The sequence below is a fragment of the Mustela putorius genome, unplaced genomic scaffold, assembly GCF_011764305.1.
Source record: "Mustela putorius furo isolate JIRA1106 unplaced genomic scaffold, ASM1176430v1.1 tig00003834_pilon_pilon_pilon, whole genome shotgun sequence".
Lineage (NCBI taxonomy): Eukaryota > Metazoa > Chordata > Mammalia > Carnivora > Mustelidae > Mustela > Mustela putorius.
In genome coordinates, this window is record NW_025421987.1 from 68672266 (window position 1) to 68688864 (window position 16599).

Here is a 16599-nt window from a genome sequence, read left to right on the forward strand (position 1 = left end):
TACCTGTTTAATTTATTCAATGGATATGTTTGATTGCCATGCCTATTAGTAAATACAGCTTTGTAATTTTTTTTAAATTATAAAAATAGTATCATTTGTCTGAAGAAAGTATAAAATTTCTTTCCTGGAATTAAATAATTTTTCTATTAAAATCCTAATATTTATTTGTCCAAGGCAAGAATTCCCCACCCCAGATCATATATGAGTTCTGACTTAGACTTCTGCTCATCTGCATGTTTTATTTTTCAGTTTCAGGAAGAATAATTTACAGATGTACACCTTTGGGAGAGACTTTGGGAGTGGGGAGGTGAGGGAGGGCCAGAGTTGAAAGAATGAAGAATAGAATAGAATTTGAGGACTCAGAGCATACATATTTTAAAGAATAAAAACAGAAATAATTATATTCATTTATGTTTCGTCTCTTGGGAACAACATTTTGTTTTAGTCATTAGGTGTTTCAAAGTGACCAAGTCTTTTACTTTAAGGTTCTCTCTTGCCTTCAAATAAAAAAAAAAAAAAGGGGGGAACCAATTATTTTCTATGCTTGTTTCAATATCCCATGTTGACATAAAGTTCATAAATTCTTAAGGGAAATAGTATTATAAATTAGTCTCCAATGTTTCAAGACGTAGCGCCTCTTAAAAAGATATCTTTTTATGAGTGGTAATGAAAATCCACAAAATACACAACTAAAAGTAGAATACAGGTATTTTCAAGGAAAAAAAAATCTATAAAGTTACTCAGGAAAGAGAGTTTGAAGCTGTAAATCATTTTAATATGCATATAATTAATTGTCAAACTTTATATTGTAAAATTTAATTAAACATGTTCTAGCCATTTGGGTTTTGAAATGCTAGGTACAATACTAAGTGGAAGATGAGAAGAATCGATATTATCCTTCTGGCATTTTTGTTTCAGTTATATAATAGCTTTCTTACTAGGTATGTAAGAGAGCTACTGATATTTTTACCTTGATCTACAGGAAAACGAACATTCTATAAAGGGTAAATCTATTAATTAGAGACCTGCACAGCTTTCTTTCTTGCTAGTATAATCGTTAAATTGATTTTTCCAGTCCATCATGTAATTGTTCCAGCGATAGAATCCTGCTCTCCATTCTCGTTCTGCTTCATCAATGTTTCCTGTAAAACATGGAATAAGTTGTATTAATCTAAATTTTAATCTGTTTACATTAATTGAAAATAATTTTGATTATAGATGCCATTTTCTCCAAGTACACTGCACAATAATTTTTAATATTTCATTATTTATTATCAGCTTCTTTCACTACCTAGAAAGCTTTAAATAAAATTTTACACATTATATGAAAATGCAAGTTATATGTATGTATAAATTGCATATAGCATAAAAATATGAAAATGAATTGATGTATCACATCTAATTACATTATATAACATATCTTTACTTTCATTTCTAAGAAGATATATAGATATTATTATCTTGAACTCCAGCACATAACAGAAATCTCATTAAATGCATCTCATTTACATATGTAATTATATAGCAGACTTATTTATGATGAAAATATTTATATATATTTATTAATGCCTAAGGGGTAACTCTGTAACTGACACTGCATGTAGATTTTACTCTCACTCTGTATCATATATTTTAATTCCAAACAATGCATAGTCATTAAAAGCAGTTTATGGAAGCTAGTACATGAAAGCAGTTTATTAATTGCTTTGCTAATTAGAAAGATGACTAAGACAATCTCTGCTTTCCAGTAGTTTGCAAAGTGTATGCATGTGTCAGAATAGGGGAGTGTTTATCCCAGAAATATGTGAAGCAGTTAACCAAAAATGGTCTGCGTACTAAATCTATTAGTATTTTACACATTTGTAGTTCTCTTACTTCTTAAACTTTTAGGATGCTGTGCTCTAGTCACTGAATTAAAAAACAAGATCTTATGGAATTTCAGCTATTCTGAAAATGAAGACTTGACAATTTTTAAATATATTCTTTACAGATAGGCATTTTTAAAATTAATTACAACTCTGTAAGATATTAATTTGGAGAAGACAGTTCATGTGATCTCACTACATTATACATGAAAATGTGTCTTTATTTATACTAGTAATGATGGAGCACATTAGTGATTTATTTTTATATATATGAAAATCAAAATATTTAAAACATTTATACAGCTATTAAAATGTCCTCTGTAATTTAGGATATATGTAAGTTTGAAGTGTTCATACTGCTTGGACTTTGGATAACTTTTGGGAATATATACAAAAATGTCCCATTTACAGAATGGCTTTTAGAAGATCAATGATTGTAATTATTTTGTAAATAATAGAGCTTTTCTAAAAAACATTAGATGTGGAAGACATTAAATATCACATCAAATGATCTACTCATTTAGTATTTTTATAATTAAATGCTTTTTTAAATGTTATGCCAAATAAGGCTCTAAAGTTCAGAAAGAACAAACTTTTGGTATAACAAATAAGTGATAATAATCTACCACTTACTCCATGAATTTTAATACTCAGAGTAAAGGTCTTAAATTCGATTTTCTTTTCTTGTGCATAGAATACCAAATTCATTGACTCATGTAAATGTAAATATATTTCCTTGTGTATCATAATCTAACACTATACAGTTTAATGAATTGAAATACTTTGTTTTTTAGTGTACAAATGCTTTGTAGACCTGAGTACTTTATTTAATAATAGTGAACATTGGTTGAGACAATAAAACATGAAGCATTTGATTATTTTCTAATACAATTCAGAACTGAATACACCACAGTGAAAAGATAATAAAAATTTTGAGTCCCATGACATAAATCAAAACCAAACTTAGGTTTTTTCCTTCCCCCTACTTCTCTTCTCCAAATTGGAACACTAAAGTGACTATAGATTTATTATCTGTGAGACGTACATCTATTTGTTTTGTAGTTAACAAGGTACTACACTGTGAAAGAAGGGACATTATATAGTCTATGGAGGCACATGGGTTAAATTCCAAACTGATCACTTACTATATTAGTGACGTAGAAAAAAATTCATAACTTTTGAAACTAGGTTTCCAATGGTAAATGAAGTAGGTGATCACTATTTTGCAGTGATACTATGAAGGATAAATTGGCTGGTATGTACATTATGAAATCGAGTTTATACACCTATTGGGAGCTCCACTAATGAATTTATTGCCCTCTTGCAAAAATTTATTCTTAACTTTGCTCCTTATTGAATCCATCTACAGCTAGATCAATACCAGTAGTTCATAAACATACTGACACAACTTTTTCAGGACTTTTGTGATCCTTGATTTGTCCATATTGTTGGCTTATTTGGAAACAAGAAAAAGTCAAGCTTTCTTCCCAACAGAAAGAATAATACTAATTAGGCTACTTTTTGTCTTGTCAATGAAAAAAAGAGTGAGAGCAGTATTTCACCAGAATAGAGTCTATGTAATCAAGTTTGAGACACAGAAAGAATACAGGAGAGGTGAGTCAACTCAAAATTATTCATGGAGGTAAAATTAGAAGAAAAAATTAATTGGATTTTGAATTGTGCTAATCATTATAATAAAAAATAATTCAAGTACTCTGAGATTTCACTTAAAATCTCTTTTGCTCCCATTACTTGCTTATTTCCCCATGTTACCCAATTAATAAAGTTACCGAGGAATACTAATTCTTGATGTTGCTGATCAGAAACGCATTAGTTGTCCTGTTATGATCCTGAGTGTGGGATGAGAGTGAACCATGACTGCTACTGCGGAATGAACTGCTCTAAACTCAGGCGAGGTTTGGTGAACACTTCGCATACAGGCATACCCATTCCATGGCACTTCACTGTATTGTGCTTTGCAAATACTGCATTTTTTTCAAAGATTTTATTTATTTACTTGACAGACAGAGATCACAAGCAGGCAGAGAGGCAGGCAGAGAGAGAGGAAGGGAAGTAGACTCCCCACTGAGCAGAAAGCCCGATGAGGAGTGGGGCTCGATTCCAGGACCCTGGGGTCATGACCTGAGCCGAAGGCAGAGGCTTAACCCACTGAGCCACCCAGGCATCCCAAATACTGCGTTTTTAATAAATTGAAAGTTGGTGGCCACCCTGCATCAAGTAGATCCTATTCACACAATTTTTTGACAGCGTTTGCTTACGTCATGTCTCTGTGTCACATTTTGGTAATTCTTGCAATATTTCAATCTTTTCATTGTTATCATATTTGAATTGCTGCAACCTCATAATAAAACTTTAAAGGATGAGGAGTTGCTTCCATTGGATGAACAAAGAAAGTGGTTTCTTGAGGTGGAATCTACTCCTTGTGAAGATGCTATGAAGACTGTTGATTTGACAACAGAGAATTTATAATATTATATAAATTCTGTTGATAACATGGCAGTGGGCTTTAAAAGGATTGACTGAAGAAGTTCTACTGTAGGTCAAATACTATGAAACAGTGAAACAGTATCACAGGCTACAGCAAAAATCATTCGTGAAAGGAAGGGTCACTCAATGTGCAAACTTCGTTATTGTCTTATTTGAAGAAATTGCCACAGCCACCTTAGCCTTCAGCAACCATTAGCCCTGATCAGTAGGAGCCATGAACATCCAGGCAAGACCCTCCACCAATAAAAATATTATGACTCAACGAAAGCTCAGATGATGGTTAGCATTTTAGCAATAAAATATCTTTAAATTAAGTGTGTTCCTTATTTTTTTTTTTTAGGCATAATACAGCTACATACATATTGAACTACAGCATCATGTAAATATATTTTTTTTTTTTTTTTTTTTTTTTTTTTTTTTTTTTAGTGAAACATAGTAAATAAACCTTTTGTATAGATTGGGCAAGTAAAAAATTTTTGACTCACTATGTTGCAATATTTGCTTTATTGTGGTGGTCTGTAACCAAGCTGCAATATCTTTGATGTATGCTTGTTTTTAAAATGAAACAAATGAAAAACCACTGGATCTAATATTTTTCTGTACTGGGAGGAGTTGGAGGTCAAAGTGGTTTTTTCCTTTAAGTTAATTTATTCTTTCACTTTTTGTGAGAAATACTGATATCTTATTGGTATTGAATGGGTCATTTCTCTATTTCTTTTTCAAACAATTGTGAAATATTGTGCAGTTACATTTTCTAGTGAAAATTTTGAATTTGATAACATTTAAAACAAATATTGCACATTTTATTTCTTGCCGGTGCACACCCTAATATCACAGGCATATGCTGAAGTATAGTCTGAACTTTAAGTGCTAGAATTCCTGTGTTTAAAGAAGTCTTAAGGATCATTTTATTTGAGAACATTTATTGCTTAAATGTAAACTACTTCTCAAGTGGTTCTTATAAATCTCATTGGGTTTCCATCTTGAGTGAGGTAAACATTCCCACCTTTAAGAAACCCAGTCAATAGTTTTCCTCTGAAATTTTCCTTTACACATAGAACTGCTTTTTAAAAAAATGTAACATTTCCATAGGAACTTCAGCAGAGATCATGTGAATAACCCCAATTCTCAAAATATTCAATACTGAAATGTGTGAGGTTTTACACCTTGAAATACACAGAATATGCTAAGAACACGTGTTCTTCTTTTTTTTTTTTAAGATTTTATTTATTTATTTGACAGAGAGAGATCACAAGTAGGCAGAGAGGCAGGCAGAGAGAGAGGAGGAAGCAGGCTCCCTGCTGAGCAGAGAGCCCAATGCGGGACTCGATCCCAGGACCCTGAGATCATGACCTGAGCTGAAGGCAGCAGCTTAACCCACTGAGCCACCCAGGCGCCCCAGAACATGTGTTCTTAATCTTTTTAATCACCCTACATTATTCATTTGTAAAATCTAAAAAAAAAAAAAAAAAAAAAAAAAAAAAAAACTTCAAACTCGTTCTGTTTATTTATTATTATTATTTTTTGTAATAAAGATTTTATTTATTTATTTGTGAGAGACAGAAAGAGAAAGACAGAGGCAGAGGGTGAGGCAGACTCCCCACTGAGCTGGGATCCTGATGCAGGACTTGATCCCAGGACCCTAGGGTCATGGTCTGAGCCTATGATAGGCACTTAAACCATCTGAGCCATTCAAGTGCCCAAACTGTTCTGTTTAAATGTAAAACATTTTTTTTTATTATTAATGAGGATGTGTTGATGTTACAACAATTTTATCATGCATTTACTGTACAGTTTTAAAATATATTTAATATAACCTTTTTGGGGTGAGTTATCTGAAAAAATGCTGAAGGCTAAAATTATGTTTTTAAGGTACTTTGGAACAATCCCAGAGCACAGTACTAATCCAGAGCAAGGCCTACTATTTCCATACAGCTCAGCATTGCTCAAAGTAGAAAGGAGTTCGGCACTGCCTAGAAGGAGTGGCAGCTAGCCAAAAACTTGGGAGCTTGTTTGTTCAACCCGCTTTATGGCGGCTGAGTATTTAGAGATAGGGATTTTGAAGTATATCTTCAAAAATTGCTGATACTTAAATTTTAATCTATCCGCTAATAAATTGCAACAGACCACAGCAGCTTGAACCAGAAAAAGTAGTTTGGCTTGTAATAAATTGGTCATTTAAAATCCTCCCCACCCCTTTTCATTGCCCCTCAGTTATGACCTTCTCATTTAAAAATATTTTAAGTAAAGATTAAAAACATGTATTCTGGGTTATGTTAAATGGTACCTCTTTTGGTCTCTTGGCAGATGAAGCAGGTTACCTCATTGTTATGCACACCCAGAGAACACAAGGACAGCACTGTAGCTTTGCCAAGGGATGCAGAAACCCATCTCTGGATATATATTATGTCACAGAACATTTGGTAATACACAGAGCACTGGTATATCAGAAACATCTCCCAAACAGATGGAGTACATAATTATAATTTTGGTGAGTAATGTCTGATAATTAAAAAGCATATTAAACAATCAAATACAGCTCTGAGATGCCCGTGTTTGCCTGAAACTAACCCCCAACCTCTCTAAACAGGAAACTACAGCATTTACTCTATTGTAATATCTAACATGGCCCCCAAATTACAGAGTATTATGATGAACAGAGTGGTAAAGTCTAAGGAAACCGGGCAGCAATATATCTGATGGCTGAAAGTCAATTACTTTTACTTGCAAAGTCAAGGCCTGAGGAGTCACATGGGTTAGAAACAGCTGGGCATTTTAAAACTGGCAAGTGAATGAGATATGTATGTCATTTTCCTCACAGTGGAGGTGATCACTCAAGCTGATCCTTCAAGTTAATTTAAATATTTTCTTACTAATGAATTTTGAAATAACACTATAATCGGAACCAATTTTCCTAGATTTCCTTATATAAGCTTACGGAATCCCTTCCTTAAGATTAGTTAACTAAATTAGTTTATTGTATTGTATAATATATGTGTGTATTCATGATAAATATCTCAAAGCTCAGAATATTTAGAAATATTTGGATTGTGTTTTTAAATATTTAAATTCTGGAGGTTTTTTTTTTCCCTCCCTTAGAAATCAAGAGTTCTATTTCTCAATAAATTTGTTTTTACCTCTCTTGGAGTATAAATTAAATTCATTCTATATTTTTAATTATATTTTTAATTCTATACATTGCTTACTTTTTGTTTATTTAATCATTTTTAATTAATTCATTCCACAAAGATGAGCTGAATAGAAAGTAGTGCCCTATTTTAGTTGCACTACTAGGTTTTATGTTCCTTTAGGGGAAAATCTCTACCTCAGTTTTCTTTATTTTACTACTAAAGTGCTGGTCCTATAGTAAGCCCTTAAAAATATCTAAACTTGCTAGAAGAAAGTTGTGAAAGAATCAAGTAGTTGTAAATTCACAGATTAACACCGTCACTGTGCCTTGGATACTCTACCTTTTCTCCCTTTTACATAATTAACAGCCAATTATTTGACGAAATACTAAAAAAACACACACCTGTCATTTCCAAGACTTTGGGAAAATATAGTGTCCAGAATCGGCATTGTTGAGCACGTAGTTTAGTGTATATCCTTGGTGACTCTATATTTAAGGTTAAATATTTCTGGTCAGTGTTTTTGAAGGCAGGCCATCTTGTGCTATTGTTCTGGGTTCCATCGGGATTTCTAAAAAATTAAAGAGAGATATTATAGTTCTACTGAAATCATTGTTAGAGAGAAAGAATATTGTTCTCAAAAACTAACAACAGCTTTAAAAAAGTCAGAAAGAAATGTGGATTTGTTTTGATGATGTAAAGTAAAAATGAACTGGGTAGAATGTTTTCAGCAACTTGAAGCACTAAATTACAAGTGTAAGACTTAAAATTTAAAAAGAATAACTTTTACATGCATTTCTGCTTAACAAACAGGGAGAAAAAAATATTTTCTATTTCAAGAATGCTAATGTTTTCTTCACACTTAAACATGCTTGAAGGGGCAGTGTTCCTTTTGTCTCCTTTTCTTCCTTTACCTCAGACCCTATCTTTTCTACTAATGTCTTGCTTCCATGTCATTCTATTTGCCCTTGTCATTACTGCCTGAGTTAGTGACTGATTACATGTCCTATTATGCAAGTAACTTCATTACTATAGGAAACTCCCTTCCATCTCACTTTTAAGTTGATCTTATATTCTTATAGATCTGCTCACTGATGAAAATGCTTCAATAATTCCCCAGTGGGTTCAGATAAACTTAACACACATGGTGCCATTCATATTTTCAAGCTTACTCTCAGATAGTCTTTGCGAGAGTCAACCAACAGGAATTAGGGACAGTTTCTTAAAAATTCCCTCCTCTCTTTCACTCCCTTGACTTTTTGCCCCAGCTATCAAGCTTGGGATTCCTTCATTTCCCAAGGGCATGGGCTAGGTCAATTCAGATTTTCTTTCTCATGTTCTCTTTTTGTGCCGATATTCCCCATATCTTTTATTGTGATTTTTACATCAAAAACACTTGATTCTATTTTTTTTTTAGAAATGTGTAGTTTGGGGTTTGTTTATAACTCTGTAACACTCAATAATATGGTGTTACCTAGGTCACACAAACACAAACTCAAAGAGTAAACATTTTGCAAGTGGCTCCAAGTAGTTAGTCATTGCCAATTCTACTGATTTACCTTTAATATATTTTTATGTTGTGATTATGAGCTAAACACTGCTCTAAGATCTAGAAATAGAAATAAACATGGGAAACATAGTTTTTCCCCTGAAAATTTACAAGGAAGAACGTTCATGAAATCAAAGAACCAATATATGGTAGCCTAAAGCAAACATAAACAAAGGGACACAAATTGTCAGAAGAGGGAATAATCACTAAATTTGAAAAGAAATTACCTGAAGGAAAGAGCTTTAAGCTGAAGTGAGGAGAGTAAATAAGGAACTGAACAAGAAAGAGACGTTGGGAAAGCTAGAGAAAGGGAAGAGAATTACATCGTTCCAATTAATGAGTGTTCATCTTAGGTCAAAAGACAATGAAAAAACAAGTTTTCTTCAAAGATAGGATAGAGGAGATCCTGTTAGAGTTACAGCTTTAGGATTTTAGTGTTATCACATTAAGATCTGACAGCCTAGGAAAATGATTTAGACTGTAACTGTAGGCTTTTAGTATACTTGAGAGATTTTTGACTAAATGGCTTATTTTGAACATGACATTTTAGAAATACTGACCTGAAGGTGTTCCAGAATAACCAAGAAACTTAAAAAAACTTAAAAACTACTTTTTTACTTCTATCATAAACAGAAGACTGAAGTGATAAGGATAAGTAATTCATTCCTCTCTCTCTTAGATTTATTCTACCTTAAGTAAAAACATGTAAGAAAAACTCCAGTTGAACTTTTCTAAAAGTTCAGCACACAAATTCCTTCTTTATTCAAATATCTTTGTAGATTGGTAACAGAAAGTTGGTAGTAGTGATAGCAGATATAAGATTTCTTTTGGCCACAAGTCTGTAAACCCAGTAGATTTGGAAGGAGAAATAGGCATTCATTGAGCACGGTTATCTAGAACAAATTTTGCCATCAAGAACTTGTATCATATAAGAACCACAAATTCATATTTCATCATAGAAGCACACATGAATTCAGGAGCTTTGGAGATAAACAGCTTCTTGATGGACTAGTTGATTTTATGTAGGAATTAGATGATTAAAAAAGAATTATTAATAACCATGTTATTCAAGCTAAACCAATATCATAAGAGGATTGAAACCTCCTGCTTTAGGGTATTATTTGAGAGAGGTCATAAAGAAAATTTCTCCAGATCACAGATGGTACTCTTGTCTAGGTGAATTATGTAGTCTTTTCCCTTTCCTTTAAAGCTTTAGAAACTAACAAGTACAGCTGCTGGAGGCTGGATATTAAACCAGGAGAACCAATGGTCTGATTCGGTACAGCAATTCTTATGTTCCTAAATTGCCCACTTTCCTTCTAATTCCACTCTAATTAACTTATGGCACCATTTTAACTGCTCATTCTTTCCTGGCTTCTGCAAATGGTGACTTGAACAAAGCTGACTCGTACTCGAGTTCAAGAGCAAACCACTACTGGCACTGCCCCTGTTCATTTGACAAACTTTGTTATATAAAGTATCTCATGACATTCCAAAATGCAATTCAGAGATAATAAAATTCCTTTGCGTATAGATGCAGATATCGTTTTCAAAAAGTGATTGAAATAGCTATTAAAGTGATGGAACATTTTACTGTAATTTGAAGAAATCTTCAAAGACTTTAAAACTTAACAAGAGATATAATTCTCTTTCTATCTGTATCAATTAAAGACTGTGAAATACAACACATTTTCCAGATACACAATTCTGAAACACTATATAATTTTAATCTCAAAATTATAAGGTATATTTAAACATCTTGGCTCTGTTATTTATCAAAAGTATTTCCTGTTCTTGTCACAAAATAAAGAGTTTGAAGTGGTAATACCTAAAATTTTCCATGAAATAGAAAAATGTCTGCTCTATATTTACTATGAAATTTTTGTTCTACTTTGTGGTATACAAAAGTGGTCTAAAGATCATCCATTATACTTTTTCTCTTATGTAAGTTTGAAAAGTTTTGTTAGCTTATTTAACCAAAAGACAGAATATTTTCCTAACATCTCTATTTCAGGAAATTACCTGCTTGAAATTGATATTTGAGCTTAGATTTGATATCTTATTTTATGAACAGATTAATAAAAAAGACATTAATTGACTCAGGATGCCTTTTATGAAGTAGTATATTCAGCTCCATGCATCAAGTATTCTTGGGATTATAAACCCCAGGATTCCCATCAATCCTAACATAGGAATAAGATTTTTTTTGTTAGGAATTCAGAGACACTGATATCTAAGAAGGTATATAATGATTATATTTCAGTGTACTTTACAATCTAATAAAATAAAGCCATAATTTGTAGTTGTAAATTGAAAAGCCAGATAAATATTCTACCATCCTGAGAGGGCTAAGGGAATACAGATTATATTGGATAATTTCTTAAATATACAAATATTCATATATTCCTATTCTATGTCAGGTCACACTTAAATAAAATTATATTTTAATTTAAGGAGTAGAGGGGCTGTAAGGGAATCTGAATTTGTCAAAACAAAATTCGTCTATTCATTCAACAAATATTGAGTGCATACTATGTCAGGCTTATTTAAGTCACAGAAAACCAACGAAGATAAAAATAGGAATTCTTGCCTGTTGCAGTTTTCTTTCTTTGAAGAAGATAGATTATAAATAAGACAAATAAGGAAAATATATAATATGTTAGTAAGAGTTGCTAGAGATGGGACAGTGGTTAAGGAGTGTGTAATCATGAATTTCATTGGCCTTTGCCCATAAATCTTCGGAATTTTGCACTGTACCTAATTGTTTATGCTAACAAGATGACTCATGGTGGGCACCTGGTGGCTTTGACTAAAGGTATGATTCAGGGTGAGCCTGTTCACACTGATAATCTCAGGGAAGGAACGGCCATACCAGAAAGACCAGCCATGCGATTAGAAGGGTGGGACTTTGAGTCAGGTGATATCAACGTGGCCTCCTGAAGCGGGGGAGGCTGAAGATTGAGTTCAATAACAATGGCTAATAAATTAATTGATTATGCCTATGTAATAACACTAAAATAACACTCTGGACCTCAAGCTCAGGTGAGCTTCCCTAGGCTAGCAATACTCCATGTACACATTGCCACAATTAATGCCCTGAAGGTAACGCATCTCTGAGGTTACAGAAGCTTTACCTTTGGAATACTGTGAGTACCAGATCTTGTTTAAGTATCTCTTCTTTGGATGGGTTCTTTTTTTCTCTTTTTTCTTTTTTAAGATTTTATTTATTAATTTTTGTGAGAGGGACTGAGAGAAAGAGAGAGAGAGAGTACAAGTATGGAGAGGGCATTAGGGAGAAGCTGTTTCCCTGATGAGGAAGGAGCCTGATGTGGGACTCAATCCCAGAACCCTGGGATCACAACTTGAGCGAAAGGCAGATGTTTAACCAACTGAGCCACCCAGGTGCCTAGACCGGTTCTCTTTTTTCTTTTTAAATTTTATTTTTTCGGTGTTCCAAGATTCATTGTTTATGCACCTAACTGGGTGCTTCCTCGTTAATACGCACCACCAGGCTCACCCAACCCCCACTCCCTCCCCTCCAAAATCCTCAGTTTGTTTCTCAGAGTCCACAGTCTCTCATGGTTATAAAATATCCTTTCATTATACCAGAATTCCAGTTGTATTTATAGAACCCTCCTGAGTTCTGTGAATCATTCTAGGGCATGATTAAATCTGAGAAAGTCCTTAGAGATCTCCAATTTATAGCCAGCTAGTCTGAAGTGAGGTGGCCCTGGTAACCTTGAATCTGAAACTGGTATCAGAAATCTTGAGCCAACATCAGGGCACCTGGGTGGCTCAGTCAGTTTAGCATCCAACTCTTGGTTTTGGCTCAGGTTATGATCTCAGGGTTCTGAGATCAAGCTCCACATTGGGCTCTACACTTAGTGTGGAGTCTGCTTGTCTCTCTTCCTCTGCTCCTCCTCCTGCTCTCTCTCTTTCCCACTTTCTCATGAATAAATAAAATCTTAAAAAAAAAAAAAAAAAAACAGGAATCTTGAGCCAACTTTGAAGTCTGAAAGCCTGAGCGCTTAACCTTGATTTTGGTTACCTCTGGGTAGGGAAACTCTGCAATATTTGAATGGAAAAAACAAACAAACAAACAAACAAAAAACTTTTAAGTGGAGACTTGAAAAAGGAGAGTAATGAGCTAAACAGTGTTTTGGAGGAAGAGCATTTCAACAGAAGGAATAGACAGCAAAGTCTACAAGACAGAAGTGCATCTGGAGTTTTCCATGAAAAGTGAGTGAAAGAGTGTGGCTAAAGTGGAGCTAGTCAGGAAGGGGATAGTCTCAGGCAAGGTTGGAGCAGTGAGAGATGCCACATTATTTAGTGACCTGTAGGTCACTGTATGATTTTTATGTCTACTCTCAGTAAGAGAAGAAATAATTGGAGGGTTTGCACAAAGAAAGGATAAGATCTCACTTAATATTTTTCAAAAGATCATCTGGCTGGATGATAGTCTACAGATACTATGGGAATAATTTAAGTGAGAGATGATGGTTGTTTCAACCAGGGAGGTAGTGGTAGAAATTGAAAGAAATGGTCAAATCTTGAATGTATTTTGAAGGTAGGCAGTGCCCTAGCAATTATCCAATGGAGTAGAAATAGAGAGAAGGCAAGGATGACACTAAGGATTCTGGCCTGAGAAATTGGAAGGATGAATGGAGTTGCCATTACTGAGATAGAAACTGCTGCAAGAGCATGTTTGAAGCAAAATATGTAGAATTCAGTTCTTCACATATGAAATTTGAGATCCAAATACAGATTGGAAGTAGACAGTTGGAATTTAGTAGTTAACCATTATTTTCTTGAGGGAATCTCTGCCTTCCAAATGGATTCATAAGCTTTCTAATGCAATATTCCACAGGAATACCAAAATTGTGACTCAATTTCCACATTTCAATACAGAAATGATATTTAAAAATACACACATTGCAATAAATTAATTCATAGGATACACAGCACCTGTACCTTCCCAGATTGTAGCTCTTTGTTCGATGCTTATTCTACGATCTTTTCAGACAGGTCTGCCTTGATGACTCCATTAAAATAGCCAGTCTTGATTTCCTTGTATTTATATATTTTTTTAAGTTTTCATTTAAATTCCAATTAGTTAATATTAATTTCAAGAATACAATATAGTGATTCAAAACTTGCATTCATCATCTGGTGCTCATCCTAGCAAGTGTACTCCTTAATCCCCATCATCTATTTTACTCATCCCCCCCATCCATCTTACCTCTCTCTGGTAGCCAGCAGTTTGTTCTCTAGAGTTAAGAGTCTATTTCTTGGTTTGCCACCCTCTCTCTCTCTTTTCCCCTCTTTGTTTATAAGTTTGTTTCTTAAATCCCACATATGAATGAAATCATGTGGTATTTGCCTTGCTCTGTCTGACTTATTTTACTTAGCATAATAATTTCTAGCTCCATCCATGTTGCTGTCAATGGTGAGATTTAATTATTTTTTATGCCTGAGTAATATTAAAAATTGACTTTAACCATAAATTTTTCTCTTTCCTCATTATTGAAGGCTATGACTTGAAAGATTACGTGCTCCCCAATAAGGTGATGGTATTAGGAGTCGGAAACTTTGGGAGACACTTCAGCCATAAGGGCAGGCCATCATGAATGAGATTGGTGCCTTTATCAAAGAGGCTTTAAAGGGAACCTTTGTCCCATCTAGCATGTGAAGACACAGTGAGAAGGAGCTATCAATTAGGAAGAGGGTCCTCACCAGAAGCTGATCATGCTATAGTTCACAGAATTGTGAGCAATGAATTTCTGTTGTTTATAAAGTACCACATCTGTAGTATTTTTTTATAGCAGCCAGAACAAACTAAGAGAAAGCATAAGCTCCATGCAAACCATCATCTGGTAGCTTTGTTTACAACCTGAAATTGTGCCCGACTTATAGTATTTAGGCAAGAAATAGGAGTAGAAAAATTAAAAAAAAACATTACAAATGATAGTTCAAGTTATCTAATTTTCCTTTAACTATAGTAAATATTCACATTTAAAAACTACCACCGCATGGAGAATTATATTTCAAAGATGACCTTTTCTCCAATTTTGGTAAAATTAGTATTTGGAGCCAAATAAAATGAAATTCTTCTTCAAATAAATTTTTAATAAATCTGTAAGAGACTGTGGGATAGTTTTAACCTGTACCTTACATGTAAATTATTTTTTACCATAATAGTTTAGCATTTAAATAAAATAATAGAAAAGACAGCATAAGCTTATGCTTAGAAGACTGACATTTAAAAAGGGAGATGTGCAGATCTACTATTCTTAGAAGAAAATTAGTAACCAATTGAGCAAAATTGAGCAAAAAATAAAATAAAAAGGAGATACTTATTTAGTATCATGATTAGTAGGAATAACAGCAGTGAAAATTTCACAAGTTGCTTCTATTATTTTGACATATTTATATAAAGAAGAGACAAAGCAGTTTTCAAATAGTAAACAAATTTTCTCTATATTTAAAGATGATGATGAACATGAATTCATAATAGAATCTGTCTCAGAAAAATATGAAGACACTGGTAAAGTAGTGATGCTAGTAAATAGCAAAGAATAAATAAAATACTGTTTCTCTGAAGATCATGGTCGCTGCTTCATTTCGTATACAGGAAACTACTTAGGATAAACATAGACTTCAAATACATTTTGAAGTAGTTTTGGATTCCCTCTAGAGGAATTTTCTGTGACTAATATATTTATAAATTTGACTAAGTACCATCACTGGTTTCATTTAATCAAGTGCGTAAAATCTGTTCAATCTTTAAAACCTACCCAAAGATAACTTTCTTAAATTAAATTAATTAATTGTACATTTATTCTTAATTATATGACCAATGAAATGGCCACTGAATTCTATTCAAGCAACTTAGTTATTAATTCATGAATGCATTCCTAATAATACAATCATACTGGCTCTATTTTAACCTATAAGACTATATCTTAGGTTGATTGATTGGTTTTATAAAATGGGAAGAAATCAGAGAGGGAGACAAACCATGAAAGACTCTGGATTCCGGGAAACAAACTAAAGGTTCCGGGGCGGGGGGTGGGAGGGAGGGAGGTAACTGGGTGATGGGTATTATGGAGGGCACATGTTGTGGTGAGCACTGGGTGTTTTATGCAACTAATGAATTGTTGAACAATACATCAAAAACTAATGATGTACAATATGCTGGTTAACTGAATATAAAAAAAATAAACAAAAGGAAAATATCTATAGTAAAATGCCATAAATACTACAGTAGAAAACAAAACTTATACTGAAGTTTATGGATTCCTAGAAACTTCTAAGATGAATCTTTAAAGACAAATGGAATCATTTAAATAATTTTCCTTTGCAGATATATACATATACATATACACACACAATCATGCTTATTTCTGTGTATCTGAATCCCAACATATGTGTGTGTGTGTGTGTGTGTGTGTATTCTGCAACTTGAATATTAGGGGTACCAAAACAATTGAACAAATATCACTCACATACAAATTAATTTATATCATCCTATTGAAACTCACTATACAAG

At 33.4% G+C, this 16599-nt stretch overlaps 1 protein-coding gene across 1 annotated transcript in view; it reads right to left on the reverse strand.

Annotated features, from left to right (window-relative positions):
• Nucleotides 1-213: 213 nt before the first annotated feature.
• BCHE (butyrylcholinesterase) overlaps nt 214-16599 on the reverse strand; it is a 58993-nt gene continuing 42607 nt past the window's right edge. Inside the window, exons 3-4 of the mRNA XM_004774418.3 lie at nt 7906-8072; nt 214-1142 (exon numbers count right to left, since the gene is read on the reverse strand). Of these exons, the coding sequence (XP_004774475.1) occupies nt 1018-1142; nt 7906-8072 (292 nt within the window). The 3' untranslated portion in view covers nt 214-1017. The remainder of the gene's footprint in view (nt 1143-7905; nt 8073-16599) is intronic.